This window comes from Anabrus simplex, chromosome 4 (genome assembly GCF_040414725.1).
Source record: "Anabrus simplex isolate iqAnaSimp1 chromosome 4, ASM4041472v1, whole genome shotgun sequence".
Classification (NCBI taxonomy): domain Eukaryota; kingdom Metazoa; phylum Arthropoda; class Insecta; order Orthoptera; family Tettigoniidae; genus Anabrus; species Anabrus simplex.
The window spans coordinates 74,447,578-74,469,455 of record NC_090268.1 but is presented as its reverse complement, the minus strand read 5'-3'; the positions used below and the strand labels follow the sequence as shown (position 1 = coordinate 74,469,455).

Here is a 21,878-nt window from a genome sequence, read left to right as displayed (position 1 = left end):
ATAATTAAATTTTTATCGTAACGATACAGCACGGAGAGTTCACATAAAATCAGAAGTCAGGTAAATTTGAATCCCATCTTCAGTAAAATATAGAAAAACCGTATTTTTTCCGGATCCGGCTCCAAAGATGAATGGTCAACGTTAAGACCTTAGGGTCAGAGGGCCCCGAGTTCAATTCTCACTCGGGTTGGGGATTTAAATCTCGTCTGATTAATTCCCTTCACTTGGGTACTGGGTGTTTGTTTGTACCAATACTTTGCACTTCATATTCACACAACACTTCACGCTACCAGTCACCACAGAAATACAAAATAATAAAGACATCCTTTGATATAGGGTTGGCGTCAGGAAGGACATCTGGCCGTAAAACAAGGACAAATACATAAATAAATAAATAAATAAATAAATAAATAAATAAATAAATAAATAAATAAATAAATAAATATATACACACACATGCGACAGAGTTAGCAGCCGCAATTCTACCAGTATGTGGGAAAAGAGGTAGAAGAAAAAGTAAACTGCCATTTTTCCCAGCCTTACGGCCGATCCTTATCAACCCTACTAGACATAACTCGGTGGCACAGTAAGTATGCAAATTGACCACCATTTCCCAATACCTTACAGAGGAAAACAAAAACAATAATAATATAACAGTGTTTATTCACTAGCAAATAAGTGATACTACAAAGATAATTCCTACGTTTGAGTTATTTTCTTCTGTTGTTTGTTGTTGTTCGCCGTCACCGAAGATCAGCGTTCATGCGTCCAGCTCTGCGGTGATAGTATCAAGGCTGAGAATGAATAGGATAGGAGACGAAGCTGAACCTTGATTAAAAATGTCTTTTTTAATGGTGAATATTTGCATGATTTTGAGAATTAATATAACACTGTACATTAAATAATTTTGGAAACGGTTTCAAAAAGTTCCACACCTAATAGGATGAAATGGGGCATAAAACCCTGAAAACCAAAATATTCATTCCTCTGAAAACGTTCACCGGACAAAGTTGAAATTTCAAACAGTGATTTCTCCTGTTATATGTTAATTAACACAATTTTCGATGGAACATCAGTCATTAAGAGTTAAATGGCGGTTAATACCTGAAAAGAAAACATCCATATATCTGAAACCGTTCGACATACGGGGATGAAATTTCACATGTTGGTCAGTTCTGCGTCCTAGAAGTTAAACAAGAAAATAGCTTCTCAAAAATTTAAAACTTTGAGAGATAACATTCAGTTTAAAACCAGATATTGTGGCCAGAATCCAGTATTCGGGAGATAATGCGTTCGAATTCCATTGTCTGCAGCCGTGAAGACGGTTTTCCGTGGTGGCCATTTTCACACCAGGCTGTACCTTAATTAAGGCCACGGCCGCTTCCTTCCAACTCTTAGCCCTTTCCTATTCCATCGTCGCCATAAGACCTATCTGTGTCGATGCGACGTAAACCCACTAGCAAAAAAACCGTCACCTTTGCATTTCCTGGATTCGCGGACATACTGGAACCATCGTAAATGAGAGAGCTGATCAACTAGCAAAAGCTCAATCAAATCTGGAAATCATGTATGACAGTTCTCCATTACGCCATGCAAGAAGACAAGTTAAAGAACATATCTTGAATCAATGGAATCTGCTTTGGAGCTCTGCTTCAAATGGATCCGTTAATAGAAGAATATATTTTCCCACAGTTTACAGCCGATTTCAGTGCAACGTTTGGTGCCAAATTTTTAGTTACCGGGCGAGTTGGCCATGCGGTTAGAGGCGCGCGGCTGTGAGCTTGCATCCGGGAGATAATGGGTTCGAATCACACTGTCGGCAGCCCTGAAGATAGTTTTCCGTGGTTTCCCATTTTCACAGCAGACAAATTCTGGAGCTGTACCTTAATTAAGACCACGGCCGCTTCCTTCCAACTCCTGAGCCTTTCCTATCCCGTCGTCACCATAAGACCTATCTCTGTCGGTGTGACGTAAAGCCTATAGCAAAAAAAAATCGAGTTAACACAATTTATGTCAGGCCATGAAAATTTCAAATCATACTTTGCACGTTTTAAAATTATTTTGAAAAGTTGCTATTCTTGTTTTGTGGGTCTACTCAACAAGTTGATCATTTAATATTTGACTGACCTGTGTTAACAAAAGCAAGATTTGATTTGGACTCTCATTTGAACGGCAGTAATAATCAGCTTTCACAACCACTATACCATATTTTCATACAGAAATGCTGTTACAAACATTTCCTAATTTTCATTCATCGCATCGTCCGACTCGTTGGCTGAATGGTCAGCGTACTGGCCTTCGGTTCAGAGCGTCCCTGGTTCTATTTCCGCCTGGGTCGGGGATTTTAACCTTCATTGGTTAATTCCAATGGCCCGAGGGCTGGGTGTTTGTGGTGTCCCCAACATCCCTGCAACTCTCACACCACATATAACACTATCCTCCACCACAATAACACGCAGTTACCTACACATGGCAGATGCCGCCCACCCTCATCGGACGGTGTGCCTTACAAGGGCTGCACTCGGCTAGAAATAGCCACACCATATTCATTCATCGCATCTTTCGTAAACTGGTTCTGTAAATCACCATATTTATGTTTAACTTATAATTGTATGTTTCAACTATAATCCTAAAACACTTTGTAAAATAGGGTTCATTTGTATTGGATAATAATAATAATAATAAACCCCAAAATGGAGAAAAATAATATGATTCAGCCATTTCACTGAAAGATAGTATTTTTCTCTGAAAAGTTTAAGTATGATGGTCATCAGTGCATTGTTCTTGTAGCCTATAACTGGTAATAGTTTAAATCTCTCAAACGTTCCCGTTTTCTCAGTATGTCTTTGGAAGGCACCAGATGTCAGGATGTACGTAGTTCGAACTCATACCGATAGATATAGCTGTGTACCTACGTTATCATGGCGAATATGTGACAATAATTTCACTGATAGAAAGTTATTCTTTAAAAAGGTACAAAAGTCGTGGTCATGAGAGATTCATTGTATTTGTCTTGTATAGAAGACCTAGAAAACTGGAACTGGTACTACTTTCGGCTGTTTAAACATTCTTGTTTTCTCAGTATCAATGTGGATGACAGACAGAATAGGGATTTTATATTTATATATGTCTCCACTACACAGGAAAACATAAAATAATGGATATATTTTTGGGCTTCGAGAGAGCGAGAGCAAATTCTTTGGTCGTTCCCCTCTTTTTTTTTTGCTAGGGGCTTTACGTCGCACCGACACAGATAGGTCTTATGGCGACGATGGGATAGGAAAGGCCTAGGAGTTGGAAGGAAGCGGCCGTGGCCTTAATTAAGGTACAGTCCCAGCATTTGCCTGGTGTGAAAATGAGAAACCACGGAAAACCATCTTCAGGGCTGCCGATAGTGGGATTCGAACATACTATCTCCCGGATGCAAGCTCACAGCCGCGCGCCTCTACGCGCACGGCCAACTCGCCCGGTCGTTCCCCTCTTAGTAGCCTCCTACGATATGCAAGGGATGCAGATATTGCATCCTTTCACTCCACCCATACGGGAGATGAAGCGTCCCAAAATACGTCCAACATGAACATCTTCCAAAAACATGTATTTCCGTCCACCAAAATGACGTCGTTCTTCCATCCATAAGACGTACACTCGTTGCCTGGTTACGACAGTGTCGGGTTATTGTCCACAAACTGTCCACGCTAAATTGCTTACACTATTTCCAGATAGACCCTCAGAACAAAACTATATCCATATTAGTATATGACGTTCTGTAACTGTGATGTTCTTTAGTCTAACGAAACTAATTCAAGATAAATGAAATTAGAAAATGTCTCAAAGATGTAATAACCTGAAAAAAATATCGTGTATAAACTGTTATTTTTAAATGTTTTCTCTTTGTGATATTTTCTAATTTCATTTATTCTGAATTAATTTCGATAGATTGAAGAACCTGACGATTTAATTAAGTCGAAGGAAAGAACCTATTTTCAACTTATATATACCTAATCCAAAATGCAAACGAATTATGAAGCGAAAATTGGGTGTGTGAAGACGCATCTTTAATTTATTGCTTTAAGAAGAAATATCAAATTTTCAGCAGGATTCAATTTTAGAATAGGAAAGGGATAGGACTGGGAATAAAGCAAATGTGGCGTTAACTAAATTACAGGCCCAGCATTTTCCTGGTGTGAAAATCGAAAACCACGGAAGGTTCAAAATTGAAAGGTAAATTTCGTAGCCTCTGTAACACAACAGTAAATATTCTAATTCTACGTGATTTTCGGAAGTACAGACACCATTATATAGTAGCTTAAACGGGGTTTTTCTGACGTGAACTGTTAAATTACCATACATTACGCACGAACACATAATATGTATTTAACAGGGTTTCTTATGGTGGACTTCAAGCGTAGGAAAAGAGTATAAACGGGGACATAGCACATATTTTAATCGAAGAGTGCAAGTATACCGCAGAAAAGAAACATATTTCGCGGGACTACTTGCAAAATTGGACATTTTACTTATGTTATTAAATAATACGGGTATTGTCATACAGTTTCTTGTGGAAACACCGAAAGATCTGAACGGTAATTGTCTCATAGATTATTAGGGAAGGTCAAGATATCGCAGAAAAGTATTGACAATTTTAGACTAGCTCATTGAATGGAACCTTTCATAGAGGTTTTCAGGGAAAGTCAAGGAAACACAAGAGTGGAGTGTATTACTCAGATAGCGTACTAAGCGAGAGTTATCATGAAAGTTCTTAGAGAAGAGTCAAGGATCTCAGGAAAATAGTATATCACTCGGATACCTTGCTCGAGGATTATCGTAAAAGTTCTTAGAGAAGTGTCAAGGATATCAGCAAAATAGTGTATTACGCGCGATATTAAGATGAAATGTAGTAAAATTCAAATGTTTTAGTTCAACATCTACTAATGCTAATTAAACAAAATTTTGCATATGTAATAGCCTTTTCTTTTACTCTAGCAAACTAATCAATTATTTTATCAATAATATTCCTTCATTAGGCAGAAATATTCATAAAGCCTTAAATAAGGGTAAATGAATCTCAAGAAAGGGGTGTATTACGTGAGATAGCGCATAAAAGCGGGAATATTCACAAGGATTCTTAGAGAAGAGACAAAGGATTTCCTTTTATTTACTCTATTTATTATATGGTTATTATTAAAAAGCGTTAATATTTATCAAATTGGCATAATAATTTGGAATTTGCACCATAAATACAACAATTCCTTGAGTATTTACATGATTGTTTTTCTGAAATGATTTAAGTACTTTTATTGACTAACATATCGTCGTTTCGCCTAGAAAACCCGCTGTGTGATAACATTTCAGCTGGAACTCTGACCAGAAAGGTTCTGTCATCTAAGATTCAGTATTGCATGAATTACTGTTATATCAATGAATTTTCATTCTAAATGGCACATGTGCTGCGGACCAGTATTTCCCCCTTCAACATTTTAGTTCTAAATGGCACATGTGCCGCAGGTCAGTATTTCTCCCCTCAACACATTCGTTCTAAATGGCACATGTGCTGCGGACCAGTATTTCTCCCCTCAACATTTTCGTTCTAAATGGCACATGTGCTGCAAGTCAGTATTTCTCCCCTCAGCATTTTCGTTCTAAATGGCACATGTACTGCGGATCAGTATTACTCTCCTCAACATTATTGTTCTAAATGGCACATGTCCTGCGGGTCAGTATTTCTCCCCTCAACATTTTCGTTCTAATTGGCACATGTGCTGCGGGTCAGTATTTCTTCCCTTAACATTGACACATAACGGTATTTCGAGGCTCAAGGACGATATCTAGAATCAGTGGCGTAGCTAGGGAGGATCGGTCATGGTCTCTGCCCTGAGCGGCACTTTACGGGATGGCGGGGAGCTCAAATAAATGAGGAAAGGTGGCTTTGATGAAATAATTGATCAGTTTGCTACAGTAAAAGCAAGGAAATGATTCCATTTCAATTTCTTCAATTTTGTTTCAATTAAAATCGATGAAGTAATAATATGTACTTATGAAAAATAAGCCGAAGATGTTTGTACTTAACTCACATGTGTACAAATTTTAAAATGTAAAAGTTTATGTTTTGCTATAGACTTTTAGGTGTATTAAATGCTATGTATTATTTACACTACTTTACCGAATTCTAGATTTAAATTTTTAGCCCACATCCTATTATCTCGAGGCGGTGCCAAATCACGGCTTGTCTGTGCGCTGTTTTAGTTCCGCCACTGTCGATAATCTCTCAGATATTCTTTCAGAAAATAGTTTTTCCTAATCGGCACCTTTCCTATCAATCTTTTTATTTTTTAAACTATTAATTATTTTTGTAAAATTAAGTCACTTGCGTTAAAGAAGAGAGTCGTACAGCATGTTGTTCATTACATTATAAAGCAAAATTTCATGGACATAGCTATCAGCTTACATTAGGGAGACAGTGGGTCCGAATCCTAATGTCGGCAGCTCTAAAGATGGTTTCCCTTGGTTTCCCATTCTCACACCAGGCAAACCCCGGGGCTGTACCTTTATTAAGGCCACGGTCGCCTCCTTCCCGCTCCTAGCCGTCTCCTCTCCCATTGTCACCATAAAACCATCTGTGTCGGTGGAACGCAAATCAAATTGTACAAAAAATATATATCATAGAAATATCTTATTTAAAAAATGATGAAAACCATGTGTAAAACCTGAAGCTACTGACAAAAATATGACGGAATTGGAGTAGCAAGTGGCATTCATAAATATTTACGAACATATATTTTGAAGAAATTCAGATAATCATTTTTTCACTAGATTAGATAGGAAAGTACGACAAAGAAAAGTAAAAAAGACACATCATAAAGGTGCTTCACAGCATTACTGTACTTCATTATTGTAAAATACTATTTTTAACTACACGAGTAATCATTCCAAATGCTTCAGATATCTTGAGCAATCCTTTCATGAATACCTTCTCCTCAAGGCCAATGTGTTCTTTTTAGTTTGTTTTTAGTACCTAACTGACATTCACGGCATACAAAAATCACATGTATAGTCCCTAAGAAATAGTGGCTTATTGCTTGTAGTGTGCTACGATGGCATTGTAGTCGCTGGGGAAATTCTTCTGAATGTGCTCCACTATGATCTTCGCGTTGGTTGCTTGGCGAGGGGAACACTTGCTACAGTTGTTGAACAGAACCTCTTTGATGATAGCTGAAACAAAAATCATCAGAAGTACAATATACGATAACTGTGCTGGAGATATATAAAAATGTTTGTTTATATTTTAGTACCAGTTGGTTATATTTTTCTCCAACATTGTAGGAAGTAACTCAAAAATAGTTTCAAAATGAAAACCCACAACAAGTTTTCCAGTCAATGACCGGGTCAGGGATGGAATGAATGAAGCCCCATCTTGCGGCGAGGATAGGAATTGTACCGGCTGCCGACGCCTGACGCACTCCTCTGGAGCAATGATTAATTACTGAGAAATGAAATTATATTCGAGAGTGATGCTGGAATGAAAGATGACAGGGAAAACCGGATTACCCGGAGAAAACACTGTTTCGCCTCCGCTTTGTCCAGCACGAATTTCACATGGTTTGACCAAGATTTGAGGAACCCAGCGGTGAGACGCCGACGCACTGCCCCTTGAGCCACGGAGGCTCTCCCAAAAAGTGTTTATGCACACCAATTTAGGCAATATCTGTATTCATAAATCTAAACGATATTCAAATTCTTGCCACGCGTTGAGGCTTTATAAGTCTGCTTCAACGATACGCTGTCTCAAATCAGCCACATCTCAAACATTTCCCCTCTGTGCAACGTTCATAATAAACCCCCAAGCAGAACGTCTACAAGTGCCAAATCTGGAGACCGAGGAGGCTAGGTTTTAGGATCTCTTCTTTATATCCAGGAAGTCACTTACAAGAAATACATGCCCGGATACTTTATTATCTCTTCCGTCTTAAGTGGACAAAGGCCAGTTATCCCTGATATGGGGCCAAATGATGTCGCTTTAATGATATCTGCTTCCGCGTGTTCTTGCGACGTGGAAAGATCATTATCTAGGTATAAAGACATTTTGAGTAAGAAAACGTATTTATTTCGGATAACATTGAGAAACAGTTATTCATTATCCTTCTTCCTTCCTTCCTTCCTTCCTTCCTTCCTTCCTTTTTTTCTTTCTTTCTTTCTTTCTTCCTTTCTTTCTTTCTTTCTTTCTTAATCCGTTTGCCGTTGGTTGGTTTTTCCCTTGGACTCAGCAAGGGATCTCGCCCCCTACTTCCTCAAGGGCAGTTGTGCTGGAGCGTGAGATTTTAGGTCGGATGATACAACTGGGGAGGAGGTCCAGTACCTCGCCTTGGTGACCTCACCTGCTATGCTGAACAGGGGCCTTGTAGGGGTATGGGGAGTTTGGAAGAGATAGACAAGGAAGAAGAGGGAAGTGGCCGTGGCCTTTTTTAGGTACCATCCCGGCATTTGCCTGTGAGGACATGTTAACAACATACTGATGGATTATTTGCCCTACAACAAAAATGGACCATAAGCATGGATCATTCAAAACACGTGGTTACTCCGTAAGTATCACAATTTGCTATACATTCGTGAATTTTCTCGAGCACTTGTCGAACAAAGGAAGACATTCAAAACTTGTGTCTTTGAAAGGTCATTGTAGCGGTAGAATTGAAAACTGAAACTAAATTCGGAGACCCCACTTCTCATTGCTTATTTCCCAGCCTTGTATAATAACGTAAGCAACGATACCACTTATAAATCTAAAATTTGAAGTCTTACGTCGGGTAGTCAGACTGTATCTTCTTTTCTTCTTTTCCTGCCGCTTTTTCCCACACCTGTGGGGTCGCGGGTGCGAACTGCATCGCACATGTGGATTTGGCCCTGTTTTATGGCCGGATGCCCTTCCTGACGCCAACCCTCTATGGAGGGATGTAAGCACTATTGCGTGTTTCTGTGGTGGTTGGTAGTGTAGTGTGTTGTCTGTATATGATGAGGAGAGTGTTGGGACGGACATATACACCCAGTCCCCGAGCCAGAAGAATTAATCAGAAGCGATTAAAATCCCCGACCCGGCCGGGAATCGAACCCGGGACCCTCTGAACAGAAGGCCAGTACGCTGACCATTCAGCCAACGAGTCGGACGGTAGTCAGACTGTATAAGCAAAATAAATAATATAACAACGACCTGTCTGCTACTCTTAATGACAAACTCTCCGACTCGTTGGCAGAATGGTCAGCGTACTGGCCTTTGGTTCAGAGGGTCGCGGGTTCGATTTCCGACCGGGTCGGGGATTTTAACCTTCATTGGTTAATTCCAATGGCTCGGGAGTTGGGTGTGTGTGGCGTATTCAGCATTAGAAATCATCCTAGGTAGGGCCCTCATCTTCACAAACATGCAGGTCGCCTAATACGACGTCTACGAGAAAAAGACTCGCCGGAGGCCATACGCCATTATATAATGAAAAACTGCAACATACGGAAAATGCCTGTGTATGTTATATACATTAGTACAGTCATGGTGAAAAGAATTAATTCAGCATGTGCCGCAAAACAGAAGTGTGTGGTTTTAATAGTAAATTAGGTGATGTTTGATGATGTTTGTTGTTTAAAGGGGCCTAACAGCTAGGTCATCGGCTCCTAATGGTACTAGGTGCAACGAAATGAAAAGTAAAACTTCAAAATGCATCCACTGACTAGAATCTTAAACGAATGATGATGATAAAATGACCGTGAATCCAAAACAGTCAGCGGATCCAGTTCACAATTCCTTATTTTCAGCAACGATGCTTGTTGTTCAAAGGGATCCGAAATCCAGGTCACGGCCCCTCATAATAGTAATCACCGGTAAAGCAAAACCATGGTGTTCCTCCTATAGTGGTACTAATCACAGGTAATGTAGACCCATGGCATGTCACACACAATGGCGCCACTCGGAGGTAACACAAACCTATGGTGTTTTGCACATAAGGGTACAACTCACAAGCAATGCAGACCCAGGGTGCTCCGCACATACTGGGACTAATCACGGGTGCCGGTTTTCCCGCGGTGTTCCTCACTTACTTAGTGGAACTAATCACAGACCACTTTTACTCATGGTGTTGCTCCATAGTGGTACTACTCATAGGCAATGTAAACCTACCGAATTTCACACATTATGATAACACCCACAGGCAACACAAACCTATGGTGTTCCTCACATAGAGGAACTAATCACAGGCAACGTTGAGCCATGGTGTTTCTCAAAAAGTGGTGCTACTCACAGGTAACGCAGACCCATTCTGAACAAAGTGGAACCGACCGGTGGAATACGCACGATGACAACGCCCAGACCAGTAGTGTTCCTCGCAAAATGGTACTGTTCCTATGAAACGGTTTTCCTCGTAAGGTGGTACTAGTCGTAAGTAACGTCGACCCATGGTGTTCCGCACGCAATGGTACCAATCACATGTAGTCTCATGGTTCTAAAATCATCATCCCTTGGTCGCCCCTTTTAGTCGCCTCGTCTGACAGCTATGGGATGACGTGGGTGTATTTTTCGCCTGCGCCTCCCCCCGACATGGGTTAATAGTAAATTAAAAACTGCATCTAATCGCATAGGTATCATGATGTAACACCTGCACGATAACTAAGTAATTGGGTCTACATCTTTTCATATGCCACGGAAATGTTCTATGAAAATAAACGATGTTGTAATTCGTACGGCGTTCAACCGAGAACTAGTTGTAACCAAACCAATAGCTCATCCAACCCCGTAAGTTAGTGCAAGGAACACTTGTCTAGTCATGTGGTGTACCGTAAAGTACTGTATTAGCTGGCAAGATGTGCATACTGTGGAATAGGAGATTGGGCCGCAACGGAAAGGAAACGACCGCAGAGGGGAAAAAAAATGCTGTCCTTCAATATTTTCTATAAAAATCATATTATGAAATTAAAAGTATAATAGGGAGAAGACGAGCAGCTGTGTAATCCATCATTAAATGCTATAAGAACAGAAAAACAGTGATCAATGGTCAAAGAAGAGCTAGTCCACAGACGTTTACGACAAGAGAAACGAGAATTCTGCAAAGAATGATAAAGAAATCCCTTAAATTGCCAATGTCTGCAATATTTGCATATGTGCGTGACCTCACAAAGGTCATCACTCCAAGGGCAATCCGTACCATTCTCAACCGTTCGGGCTACAGAGCCAGGGTACCTACATGAAAACCCTACATTAGTGAAAAAAACAAGAAATGGAAATTGGAGTTCGCGTAGCGGTATGTATACAAGACAACAGATTTCTGGGATGCGTTATTATTTACGGATGAGAGTAAATTTCATAGCTTTCACAACTTTGATAGGTTATTGGTTTGGAGGCGACCGAATACAGAACTAGACTCTCAAAATGTTCAAGCCGCGGTGAAACATGGAGTTGGTGGATGTAAGACATCCTCCGGTGTTGGGAAACTTGTGTCTATTGATGATAACATGGACAAATTACCAGGCGAGTTGGCCGTGCGGTTAGAAGCGCGCGGCTGTGAGCTTGCATCTGGGAGATAGTGGGTTCGAATCCCACTGTCGGCAGCCCTGAAGATGGCTTTTCATGGTTTCACATTTTCACACCGGGCAAATGCTGAGGCTGTACCTTAATTAAGGCCACGGCCGCTTCCTTCCAACTCCTAGGCCTTTCCTATCCCATCGTCACCGTAAGACCTATCTGTGTCGGTGCGACGTAAAGCCACTAGCAAAAAATGGACAAATTTGTGTATCTGAATACTCTCCAAGATAATTTACACCAGATTGTTGATGCCTTGGGTCTTGCGAGAAATTCCAACAAGACAATGACCAAAATAAAAAAATACATCGGGAATTGGACGTCTGTGGTTGCTGTACCATACTCCACACACTCTCGTAACTCCAGTCCAAAGTTCAGACCTCAACCCAATTGAGCACCTGTGGAGTGAACTTGAAACGCGGGTGAGAAACACGAAATTCGAAGTCAGACATCTTTGAAAGAATGTCTCTTACGAAAGTGGCAAAGTACTGTGTTACGTCAGAGACTACAAGAAGACTGGCCCATTTCGTGCCTAAGAAGTTGAGAGAGGTGATACATGGAAGGAGTTTGCATATGAAGTATTAAACCAGTTGTGGCTTTGTTATTAGTTCCGTTTTCAATCATTGTATGAATAAATATTTATTTCGCAGTGCAAAAGAACGCTTGACAGCGTGTTTCAGTATAAAGTCTTGTAAATGGTTGTTTTTCTACCTGTAGAGCTATTTGAGCAATGTATATTGTACCGGGAGGTACACCTCAACCCCACACATTTAAAAGAAGCGCCTTAAAGAACGCTATCTGTCATACAAAACGTGAAACACGTACGGCATGAAGTTGGGACATTGACCTGAACATGTCACCATGGAAGTATTAATTGTGTTATTGTGAAGTTGCCTAAACTGACTGGATTTATTTGCTTTGTGTTTGTTTACTTCAAAACGTTTGATCTTTTCTCGATAGATGTCTCTACAAAACTGAGGTCACGCACTCTGGTGCAAAGTGAAATAATTTGTTATTGAAAGAAATTTTGTGTTTATAGGTTTTCTCAAGTAAATTAACTTTCATGTGTTTTTTATATTTCAAGGTTTGCAACACTTCCTTCTCATTCCGCCAGTTTTTGAATCTAGCCAATAGGGAATTTTCTGTAATTATTTTTCAGCCGATCACAGGCTTCTTGTTGGTTTTTGGGTGTAACTTTTGATTCTGCCAATAAAACTGACAGGGGGTGTCCGGATTAGTCCAGAACCCTCTAGAACCATCCCCTTGTATATATAAGCTTCGGCATTGCAGGCTACCTTGTCTTTGGATCACCGTATTTCTGAGAGTGTGTATGTTAAGACAGGAGGCGGGGCGCCTCATTCTTCGCCAGGCAGTCCATCAGCCAAGGTAATGACCATCAGTCTTATTTTTCTGTAGCTACCTCCGCAGACTTACACGAGGGGAAGGTTCAAATTTCTAACTATGTAACCACCTTTTTCTAAAAGGTAAATTTTCTTTCGGCTAACATAAAATTTCATAAAGTCTTAAACTGTAAATCGGGAATAGAGAGTGCGTTACTCTCTCGAGTTCCCCTTCAACTTGGTTTGAGGTGACTACGATTTTGTAACTGTTTTTATTTCCTGTAATGCATTAAATTACTCTTCAGTCTAGTCACCTCAGTAGCTTGGAATTAGCCTCTGCTTCATCGGGCCGAGAGCCCAATTAGGATTTTATACGTAATTTTCTAGGAGCGCAAGTGTACGCCTCCAATCATTTTTTGTTCGGGCCAGTTATTTAACCTGTTTTTCTTTTCCACTTAGGCCCAGTAGTTTGGGTACTAGTTACCCCTGTGTATTAAAATGTAAAGATTTTGATGCAATGTTGCCTTGAATAGGCTGTAAGAAATTGGGAACGCGGTCTCCTTGGTTAATGTTGGAGAGCATGTAAGCTCTTTTCTGAGATTTTTGTAACATTGAGGGGTGCCTCTGGATGGCTATAGATTTGTAACCTTTGGAGCAACGTGCTCTTGTTTTGGGAGTTTCTCATTGTCTATGTAAACACTAATTGGTGATATTGTAAAGTCGAAAATTAGGGGCTTGAAGCCCAAGTCTGTTAAATTCCCTAATGTTGGATTTTCCAATTTTTGTATCTCTATTGCTATTCTGTACCTGATTACCAGTACCTGAAAACATTGTTTGTTAAGTTTGAGATTCTAAAAGAAATATAACTATTATTTAAATTTTAAAATTAATTTTTGATATTGTGGTTAGACCCATTCAACACCAGCACCTTCTTTCACCTCTTTCTGCTCCACGGAAACTCCGTAACATATATGTTACAAATCCAATGAGTACTTTTGTTTTTATAGCGGTAAACATAAAGTTTACTTGTTTTTGCTAGTGGCTTTACGTCGTACCGACGCAGATAGGTCTTATGGTGACAATAGGATAGGAAAGGCCTAGGAGTTGGAAGGAAGCGGCCGTGGCCTTAATTAAGGTACAGCCCCAGCATTTGCCTGGTGTGAAAATGGGAAACCACAGAAAACCATCTTCAGGGCTGCCTACAGTGTGATTCGAACTCACTATCTCCCGGATGCAAGCTTACAGCCGCGCACCTCTAACCGCACGGCCAACTCGCCGGGTAGTTTACTTTTCTACACTGCAGTGTATGAACACTTATTTCCACGATTGCATGTGACCTATGTCACTATGACCACGTTATACCTGCCTAACGTGAACTCGGTTGGCTATAACTCAATCAGCGCGGTAATCTTCATGCATTATATCCTCTTCACTAAATATTCACCACACGTTAAGGATTTCTTTTAGATAGAAATTACCTAAGTTTTTTGGTGAATACTATTGTCATGTAATAATTGTGTACATCATCATCATCATCATCATCATCATCTTTCTCAATTCTCATTTTTATATCATAATACTAGATTGAAAGTGATCAAACTTGAAGCTGTTTATGCTTCATAAACTCTCAATTTACACCATAAAAACTTAAAGGAACAATTAGAGATTAAAGAAAGGAAAATCATGAGAAAAATCTCAGGAAAGATATTTTAAAATATTTAAACTTACTGATACAATGAGAATATGACGAATTCAATTTTTAAGCCATTGGGAAAGACTTACTTATCGAATACACATATTTCTGAAAATCAAACTACGAGATCAAAATTGTATAATCCAGTAGAGAAGGACCTAAATGAATTAGGATCACCAAATCTGCAGGATATAAATGTTCACACAAGCGGATTTGAGGAAGATGAGAAAAAACCAACACGACGTACCTGGTCGGAGGAAAAGAAACTATAACAATCGATGAAAATGAAGAACTACTGGACAAGGAGGAAAGAGCAGAGTAAGGGCCCTTGGAGGGGTGAAAGGTAAAGGCTTCCACTACCCGTAACCTCGGCACTTGATGGGGTAGAGTCGTTAGCTCTACGGACAAGGAGGAAAATACAACAAAAATGTTGATTTCACGTGGTCCTAAGTGACCCATTCGCGCAGAATAATAATAATAAGAAGAAGAAGAAGCAGAAGAGTACTGTGTTGTTTAGTAGCTGTAAGATGTCTCATTTGTATTGTATTTATTTTACATTCTCTAATGTAAATATTGTATTTTGTCGCTAGATGGAAGAGAGGGCCCATTTGCCTTAATCTTACCTGGCGAAATAAATCTATTTTATTCTAAAACATTGAACTATCCTTTTATAAAATAGTAATCATATCACTCCCCTTCATCTATCAGCTGATTGAATGATTGGCTAAAACATGGCGGCTGTGCTGGACTTGGGCACACTGTACATAATTATTATAGATTCACTGTAGTTCGTGTGCATAGTTCGAAAGGTGTCTTCACTAACAGAATGTGGGTACAGTTACATGCAACAGCTCGCCAGTGCGTATGCGCCTTTGCAGCCGCAATTACAAGCGCGTGTGACAAGGACACGGATCGTAAGTGTATCTGGGATCCTGAGAGAGATTTATAAACAATGCCTGGATTCGAAAAAGGCGACGTTTTGAACAATCCTTTTAAAAGTACAAGAGATTTGAAAACCGAATAACATTCTCTACTTGTAATCATGATCTTGAATTAAAGGTCAGATTTTAGATTTACACAAAGGCGACCGCGGTTCGAGTACTGGTCAAAACGTGTGGAATTTTTAAAATAAAGAGTTACGGCCCTATGGTTTTCCGCGTAAAACAGGAGGCCCCGCAACTATGGTAGTAACAATATAAACCGTCACGTAACACTGCAAGATTGGTCTTTCTTATTTAAAAAATACTGATTTTACTCTATCACTGCTAGGCTGAGGATATTTCCTTAACCGGGCGAGTTGGCCGTGCGGTTAGGGGCGCGCAGCTGTGAGTTTGCATTCGTGAGATTGTGGGTTCAAACCACACTGTCGGCCCTGATGATGGTTTTCCGTCTTTTCCCATTTTCACACCAGGCAAACGCTGGGGGATATGCCTTAATTAAGGCCACGGCTACTTCCTTTCTACTCGTAGGCCTTTCCTATCCCATCGTCGCCATAAGACCTCTCTGTGTCGGTGCGACGTAAAGCAACTTGAAAAATATGTATTTTTTTCCTAAAAATCCATATTTGTTCCCGTGACTGCTAAACGTATGGAGTTAAGTAAATATAAATCCATTTTGATCAAATTATGCCTAATTAGTTATATAATTCCATAATTAAAGCCAAACTACCTGTAGGGCTGGGAGAAAAAATCAGCTTGATATGTTTTTACTGTTTGGCCACTTATGCTTCCTGCCATGAGCAAACTACAATTTTGCTTTATGTCGCTTTATGTGTGAATGTGCCGGGCTATAAGAAGAAGAAGAAGAAGAAGAAGAATGTCGTATGGCTATTTCTAGACGGGTGCAGCCCTTGTAAGGCAGACCCTCCGATGAGGGTGGGCGGCATCTGCCTTGTGTAGGTAACTGCATGTTATTGTGGTGGAGGATAGTGTTACGTGTGGTGTGTGAGTTGCAGGGATGTTGGGGACAGCACAAAAACCCAGTCCCCGAGCCAAGGGAATTAACCATTTAAAGTTAAAATCTACGACCCGGCCGGGAATCGAAGCCGGGTCCCTCTGAACCGAAGAGCACGCCGCTGACCATTGAGCCAAGGAGCCGGAAATGCGCTGGGCTGAGTGGCTCAGACGGTTGAGGCGCTGGCCTTCTGACCCGAACTTGTCAGGTTCGATCTTGGCTCAGTCTGGTGGTATTTGAAGGTGCTCAAATACGTCAGCCTCGTGTCAGTAGATTTACTGCCACGTAAAAGAACACCTGCGGAACAAAATTCCGGCTCATCGGCGTCTCCTAAAACCGTAAAAATATTTAGTGGGACGTAAAGCCAATAAAATTCTTATTAAAAGTGAATGTCTTATATGTCGGCGATATTTATAAAGAAGTGATGATCTATATAGTTATTTTATTTTACTAGTCGTTTAACGTCGCATTAACACATCGAAAGTTTTCGGCGATTCAAGGAAGGCAAAGGCCTAGGATTGGGAAGGAAGCGTCAGTGGCCTTAATTAAGGTACAGGCCCAGCATTTGCCTGGTGTGAAAATGGGAAAACCACGGTAAACCATCTTCAGGGCTATTGACGGTGGGAACCCACCATCTCCCGAATGCATCTTCACAGCTCACAGCTACGTGACCCTAACCGCATATCCAACTCGCTCGGTATACAATAATCTGATGGACTAGGTGTAACAGCAGACTGTGCTGTAAACTTGCAATCTGATACTTTGACACTTGAAGATAAATACAGTGAGTATGATATAAATATCTCTCATTCCAAGACTATGACCATATAGGTGGGTAGGATGCGTACGAAATAGAAGCAGGTGAACCAATTCAAGTAATTATTTTGCATATTCTATCATCGAACCAAAGTTTGGAATTACTATCGACGGCATTTGGCTAGAAGTAAGTGAGTTCACAGACGAAATTGCCTACATCCTTATTTTCCGGGCTGATTTTACCGTAAGAGAGCTAAATTAGGCTTTATTCCCGATATGTCTATAAGCGTGAGTACATGGTATTCGCAGATCTAGAAAAGGCATTTTATAATGTTGATTGGACCAAGCTATTTGAGATTCTGAAGATAGATAGATAGATAGATAGATAGATAGATAGATAGATAGATAGATAGGGTTTATTTTAACGGGCAAAGTTAGGGACACGTGTCCCTGCCTTACACTTAACCAGTGAAATACATAAATAACATAAAATACAAATATTTGAATAATGAATTTAAAAAAGAGACAAACAAATTATTCTGCTACTGTGCTATCCTACTGTACATAAAATATCTATTGTAAAACACAATATAAATTAACATTTCATTTCCTAAGTATAATAATATAATACCTGCAAAAAATTAATATACAACGAATTGCAATAATAATAATAATAATAATAATAATAATATAGACAGACCTACTAATATTTACGATTAATTTGTCGAATTACAGAAATATATCACACTAACGAATGTTACAGTTTTCGTGTTGTTATTGTCGGCGAAAAACATTACAAAATTGGGATCGCGATAAGGTTAAATATACAGCTGAGTACTACTGATGAATGATAGAAGATGAAGAAAAAAAGAAGAAGAAGAAAGGCCAGGATGAGAAGGAGAATAATAAGAAGAAGACGAAGACGAAGTCTGTCACACTACGAGCTCGTTTCATAGAGATATTTTGAGCACATACGTTTAAATCTTCCGTGGTTTGATATCCCTCTGACCTCCTGCGGAAGGAAGTTACATTCACGGATGGCCACAACAGTGAAGGAATTGTTGTAGGTTGAGGATTTATGCCTAGGAATAGCGAGCAATGTCGAGCTCAGCGCTCTGGTGTTTTTATCATGGTGTTCATAAAGGCTATGAAATCGTTCATACAGGTAAGACGGGGATTGTAAGGTAAGGATTCGGTGCAATGAAGTCAGGGTATGCAGCTTGCGTCTGTCTTCAAGGCGTAGCCATCCGAGGTCGACATAAGATTGGGTAACATGATCTGAAAATTTCAGATTACCTATAAATCTTTCACAGGCATTCTGTGCACGTTGTAGTTTATCTCGAAGCTCGGTTTTCGCGTCTTTGTAAACTACGACACAATAATCGAATATTGGAAGAACGAGGGTTTCAACTAGGTTGTTCTTTAAACTAAACGGGAAAGTAAATTTGAAATTTTTTAATATGTACAGCATCGCGAAAAGTCGTCTACTCACAGATATTGTCTTATCCGTCCACGAGAAGTGCTGGTCAATGATTACTCCGAGATATTTTACGCTCTTGTAAAAGGGTAAAGCTTGGTTTTGAAGTCGTACGTCAGGGATGGACATGCGGTAATTACTGGAAATAAGTTTTGGGTGGACAACTGCTATAGTTTGGGATTTTTTCGGGTTTAAAATAAGTCCATGCTGGGAAGACCATTTGCTTATGCCCTCTAGATCCATGTTAATTTGCTCGATTGCTTTCGAAACAATCGTGATGGGATAACGAGAAAGAATAAGTATCTACAATCTATACAAAAATCAGTCTGCAGTGATAAGAATCGAAGACTATGAAACAGAAGCAGCAATCCAGAAAGGAGTGAGGGAAGGCTGCAGTTTTTCCCCTCTCGTTTTCGATGTTTATGTAGAACAGGCGATAAAGGAAATCAAAGAGGAATTTGGAAAAGGAATCGCAATCCCAGAAGACGAAATCAAAATTTTGAGGTATGCCGATGATATTGTTATTTTATCTGAGTCTTCAGAAGATCTGTAGAAATTGCTGAATGGTGAAGACAGAGTCTTGGAGAGGGAATACAAGATGAAAATAAATAAATCCAAAATAAAGGTAGCGGAGTGCAGTCGAACGAAGGCAGGCGATGCAGGAAATGTTATATTAGGAAGTGAAGTCTTAAAGGAAGTAGATGAATATTGTTACTTGGGTAGGAGAATGACTAACGATGGCAGAATTAAGGAGGGCATAAAATGCATACTAGCACAAGCAAGGAAAGCCTTTCTTAGGAAAATAAATTTGCTCACCTCGAACAAGAATTAGGAAGACATTTTTGAAGACTTTCTTCTGGAGCGTGGCATTGTATGGAAATGAAACATGAGCGATAAGTAACTCAGAAAGAAAGAGAATAGAAGCTTTTGAAATGTGGTGTTACAGAAGAATGCTGAAAGTGAGATGGGTAAATCGAATCACGAATGAAGATATACTGAAATGAATTGGTGATTGGGGAACGATTTGGGGAAATTTGACGAGAAGAGACAAAATGATAGGTCTCATCTTAAGACACACAGGACTTGTTCAGTAGGTTTTGAGAGACGTAGTAGTTAGGTAGAAATGAAAATGTTAGCACAGGATAGGGTGGCATGGAGAGCTGCATCAAACCAGTCTATGAACTGATGACCCAAACAACAACAACAACAACAAAGAGAGAATAAATAACCGGAACTAATAGATGGAACAACACACGTTGTTTTTTGTTTTTGTTTTTTTGCTAGTGGCTTTACGTCGCACCGACACAGATAGGTCTTACGGCGACGAGGACCGTATTTTTTTTAACGATGAGATAATTGATGCATCAGTCGGCTTAATTTGTGGGCTTAAATGACGGGTGTAAGCGGTGATAATTTTAACCGAGATCCATGGTTTCAGTCGTGGGTGATAATGGAAACAGAGGGAGGCGTAGGAGACGACGCCTACATTAGAAGGTATGAACTTCAAGATAAAAGGCATGGAAATAGAAGAGTTCTCAGACAGTTGCATATTGAGCGTTGACATGTGAAATAGTCTAAAATGACAACGCTCAAACAGCGAGAATTAGATTCATTCATGTTGATGGTGATTCGTCCGTCGGATGGAGACGTTAAGCCTTGAGCAGACCCCTTGATGCTATTCGACAGGAGTAGGCTGTGTGCCGGCACCGGGTTTCACCCTCTCCCTACTATCATATATCACGTCATTCATTTCATCTCATTAACTCCTCTCATGAGGTTGATGTCAGGAAGGGCATCCGGTCATAAAAATCCGCCACGACCGATTCATCTCACCTCATACCCGACCCCGTAGAGAAACGGGGCAAGGGTTGGACAAACATGTATTTCCAACAGATAGTAACGACCGTTCGCCTCTCTGGTGTAGTGGTTAGCATGATTAGCTGCCACGCCTGGAGGCCTGGGTTCGATTCCCGGCTCTGCTACGAAATATGAAAAGTGGTACGAGGGCTGAAAAGGAGTCCACTTAGCCTCGGGAGGGGGTTCGATTCCCACCTCAGCCATCCTGTAAGTGGTTTTCCGTGGTTTCTCAATTCTCCTCCAGGCAAATGCCAGGATTTTACATACCTCAAGGCCCCGGCCACTTCCTTCCCTCTTCCTTGTCTATCCCTTCCAATCTCATCAACTGAGCTTGTTAGCCGCAGTCGCTTAAGTGCGGCCAGTATCCAGTATTCGGGAGATAGAGGGTTCGAACCCCACTGTCGGCAGCCCTGAAGATGGTTTTCTGTGGTTTCCCATTTTCACACCAGGCAAAAGCTGGGTTGTACCTTAATTAAGACCACGGCCGCTTCCTTCCCACTCCTAGTTCTTTCCTGTCCCATCGTCGCCATAAGACCTATCTGTGTCGGTGCGACGTAAAGCAACTTGAAAACAAAACAAACCAATATTCCCATCTCTCCACAAGGCCCCTGTTCATCATAGCAGATGAGGTAACCCGGGCGAGGTACTGGTCCTCCTCCCCACTTGTATCCCACCAACCGAAAGTCTCACGCTCCAGGACACAGACCTTGAGGCGGTAGAGGTGCGATCCCTCCCTGAGTCCGAGGGAAAATACCAACTCTGGATTAAGAAAGAAATAAAAAAAGAAACAATAGTAACGACCATTATTAAAAGGTAAATTGTAATTATATACTTACATTTCAGAGAATTTCCAAGCTTGTCACAGGGTCCCTTATCAAGTACACAATGAATCTGCCTCTGGACGAGTCTTCTGTCTCTTAGAATATTCTTCACGTTATTGGGATCCTGGGTACCAAACTCTGCGTTTTGAGCGCCCACTAGGCCACTCACAGCCACAGCCAGCACAAAAGATAAGAGAAACACCTTCATCGTGTATGGACGTATACAGACTACTCTCAGACTATCTGTCAATATATATAGGTAGGAGATAAAGAAAAAAGAAACATTCTTGGTTTCCCCGCTGGGCAAGCGATTTTGTTATAATGAGCTCATAAACAGGAAAGATAAGCAGCTATTTTTCAAGAAATTTTCCTTGCTGTCTCAATACACAGGTTCTACTGGAGAACTTACAGAGCAGTGAAAGTGATGTCGAAA

General features: G+C 40.4%; 1 protein-coding gene across 1 annotated transcript; it reads right to left on the bottom strand.

The window, feature by feature from the left end:
- Positions 1-6,701: 6,701 nt before the first annotated feature.
- On the bottom strand, positions 6,702-21,659 carry LOC136872416 (allergen Tha p 1). Its single transcript, XM_067146235.2, has 2 exons — positions 21,461-21,659; positions 6,702-7,209 (listed from the first exon to the last, which is right to left on the bottom strand). The coding sequence occupies exons 1-2, from the start codon at positions 21,651-21,653 to the stop codon at positions 7,070-7,072; spliced, it is 333 nt and encodes a 110-aa protein (XP_067002336.2). The 5' UTR covers positions 21,654-21,659; the 3' UTR covers positions 6,702-7,069.
- Positions 21,660-21,878: the final 219 nt, after the last annotated feature.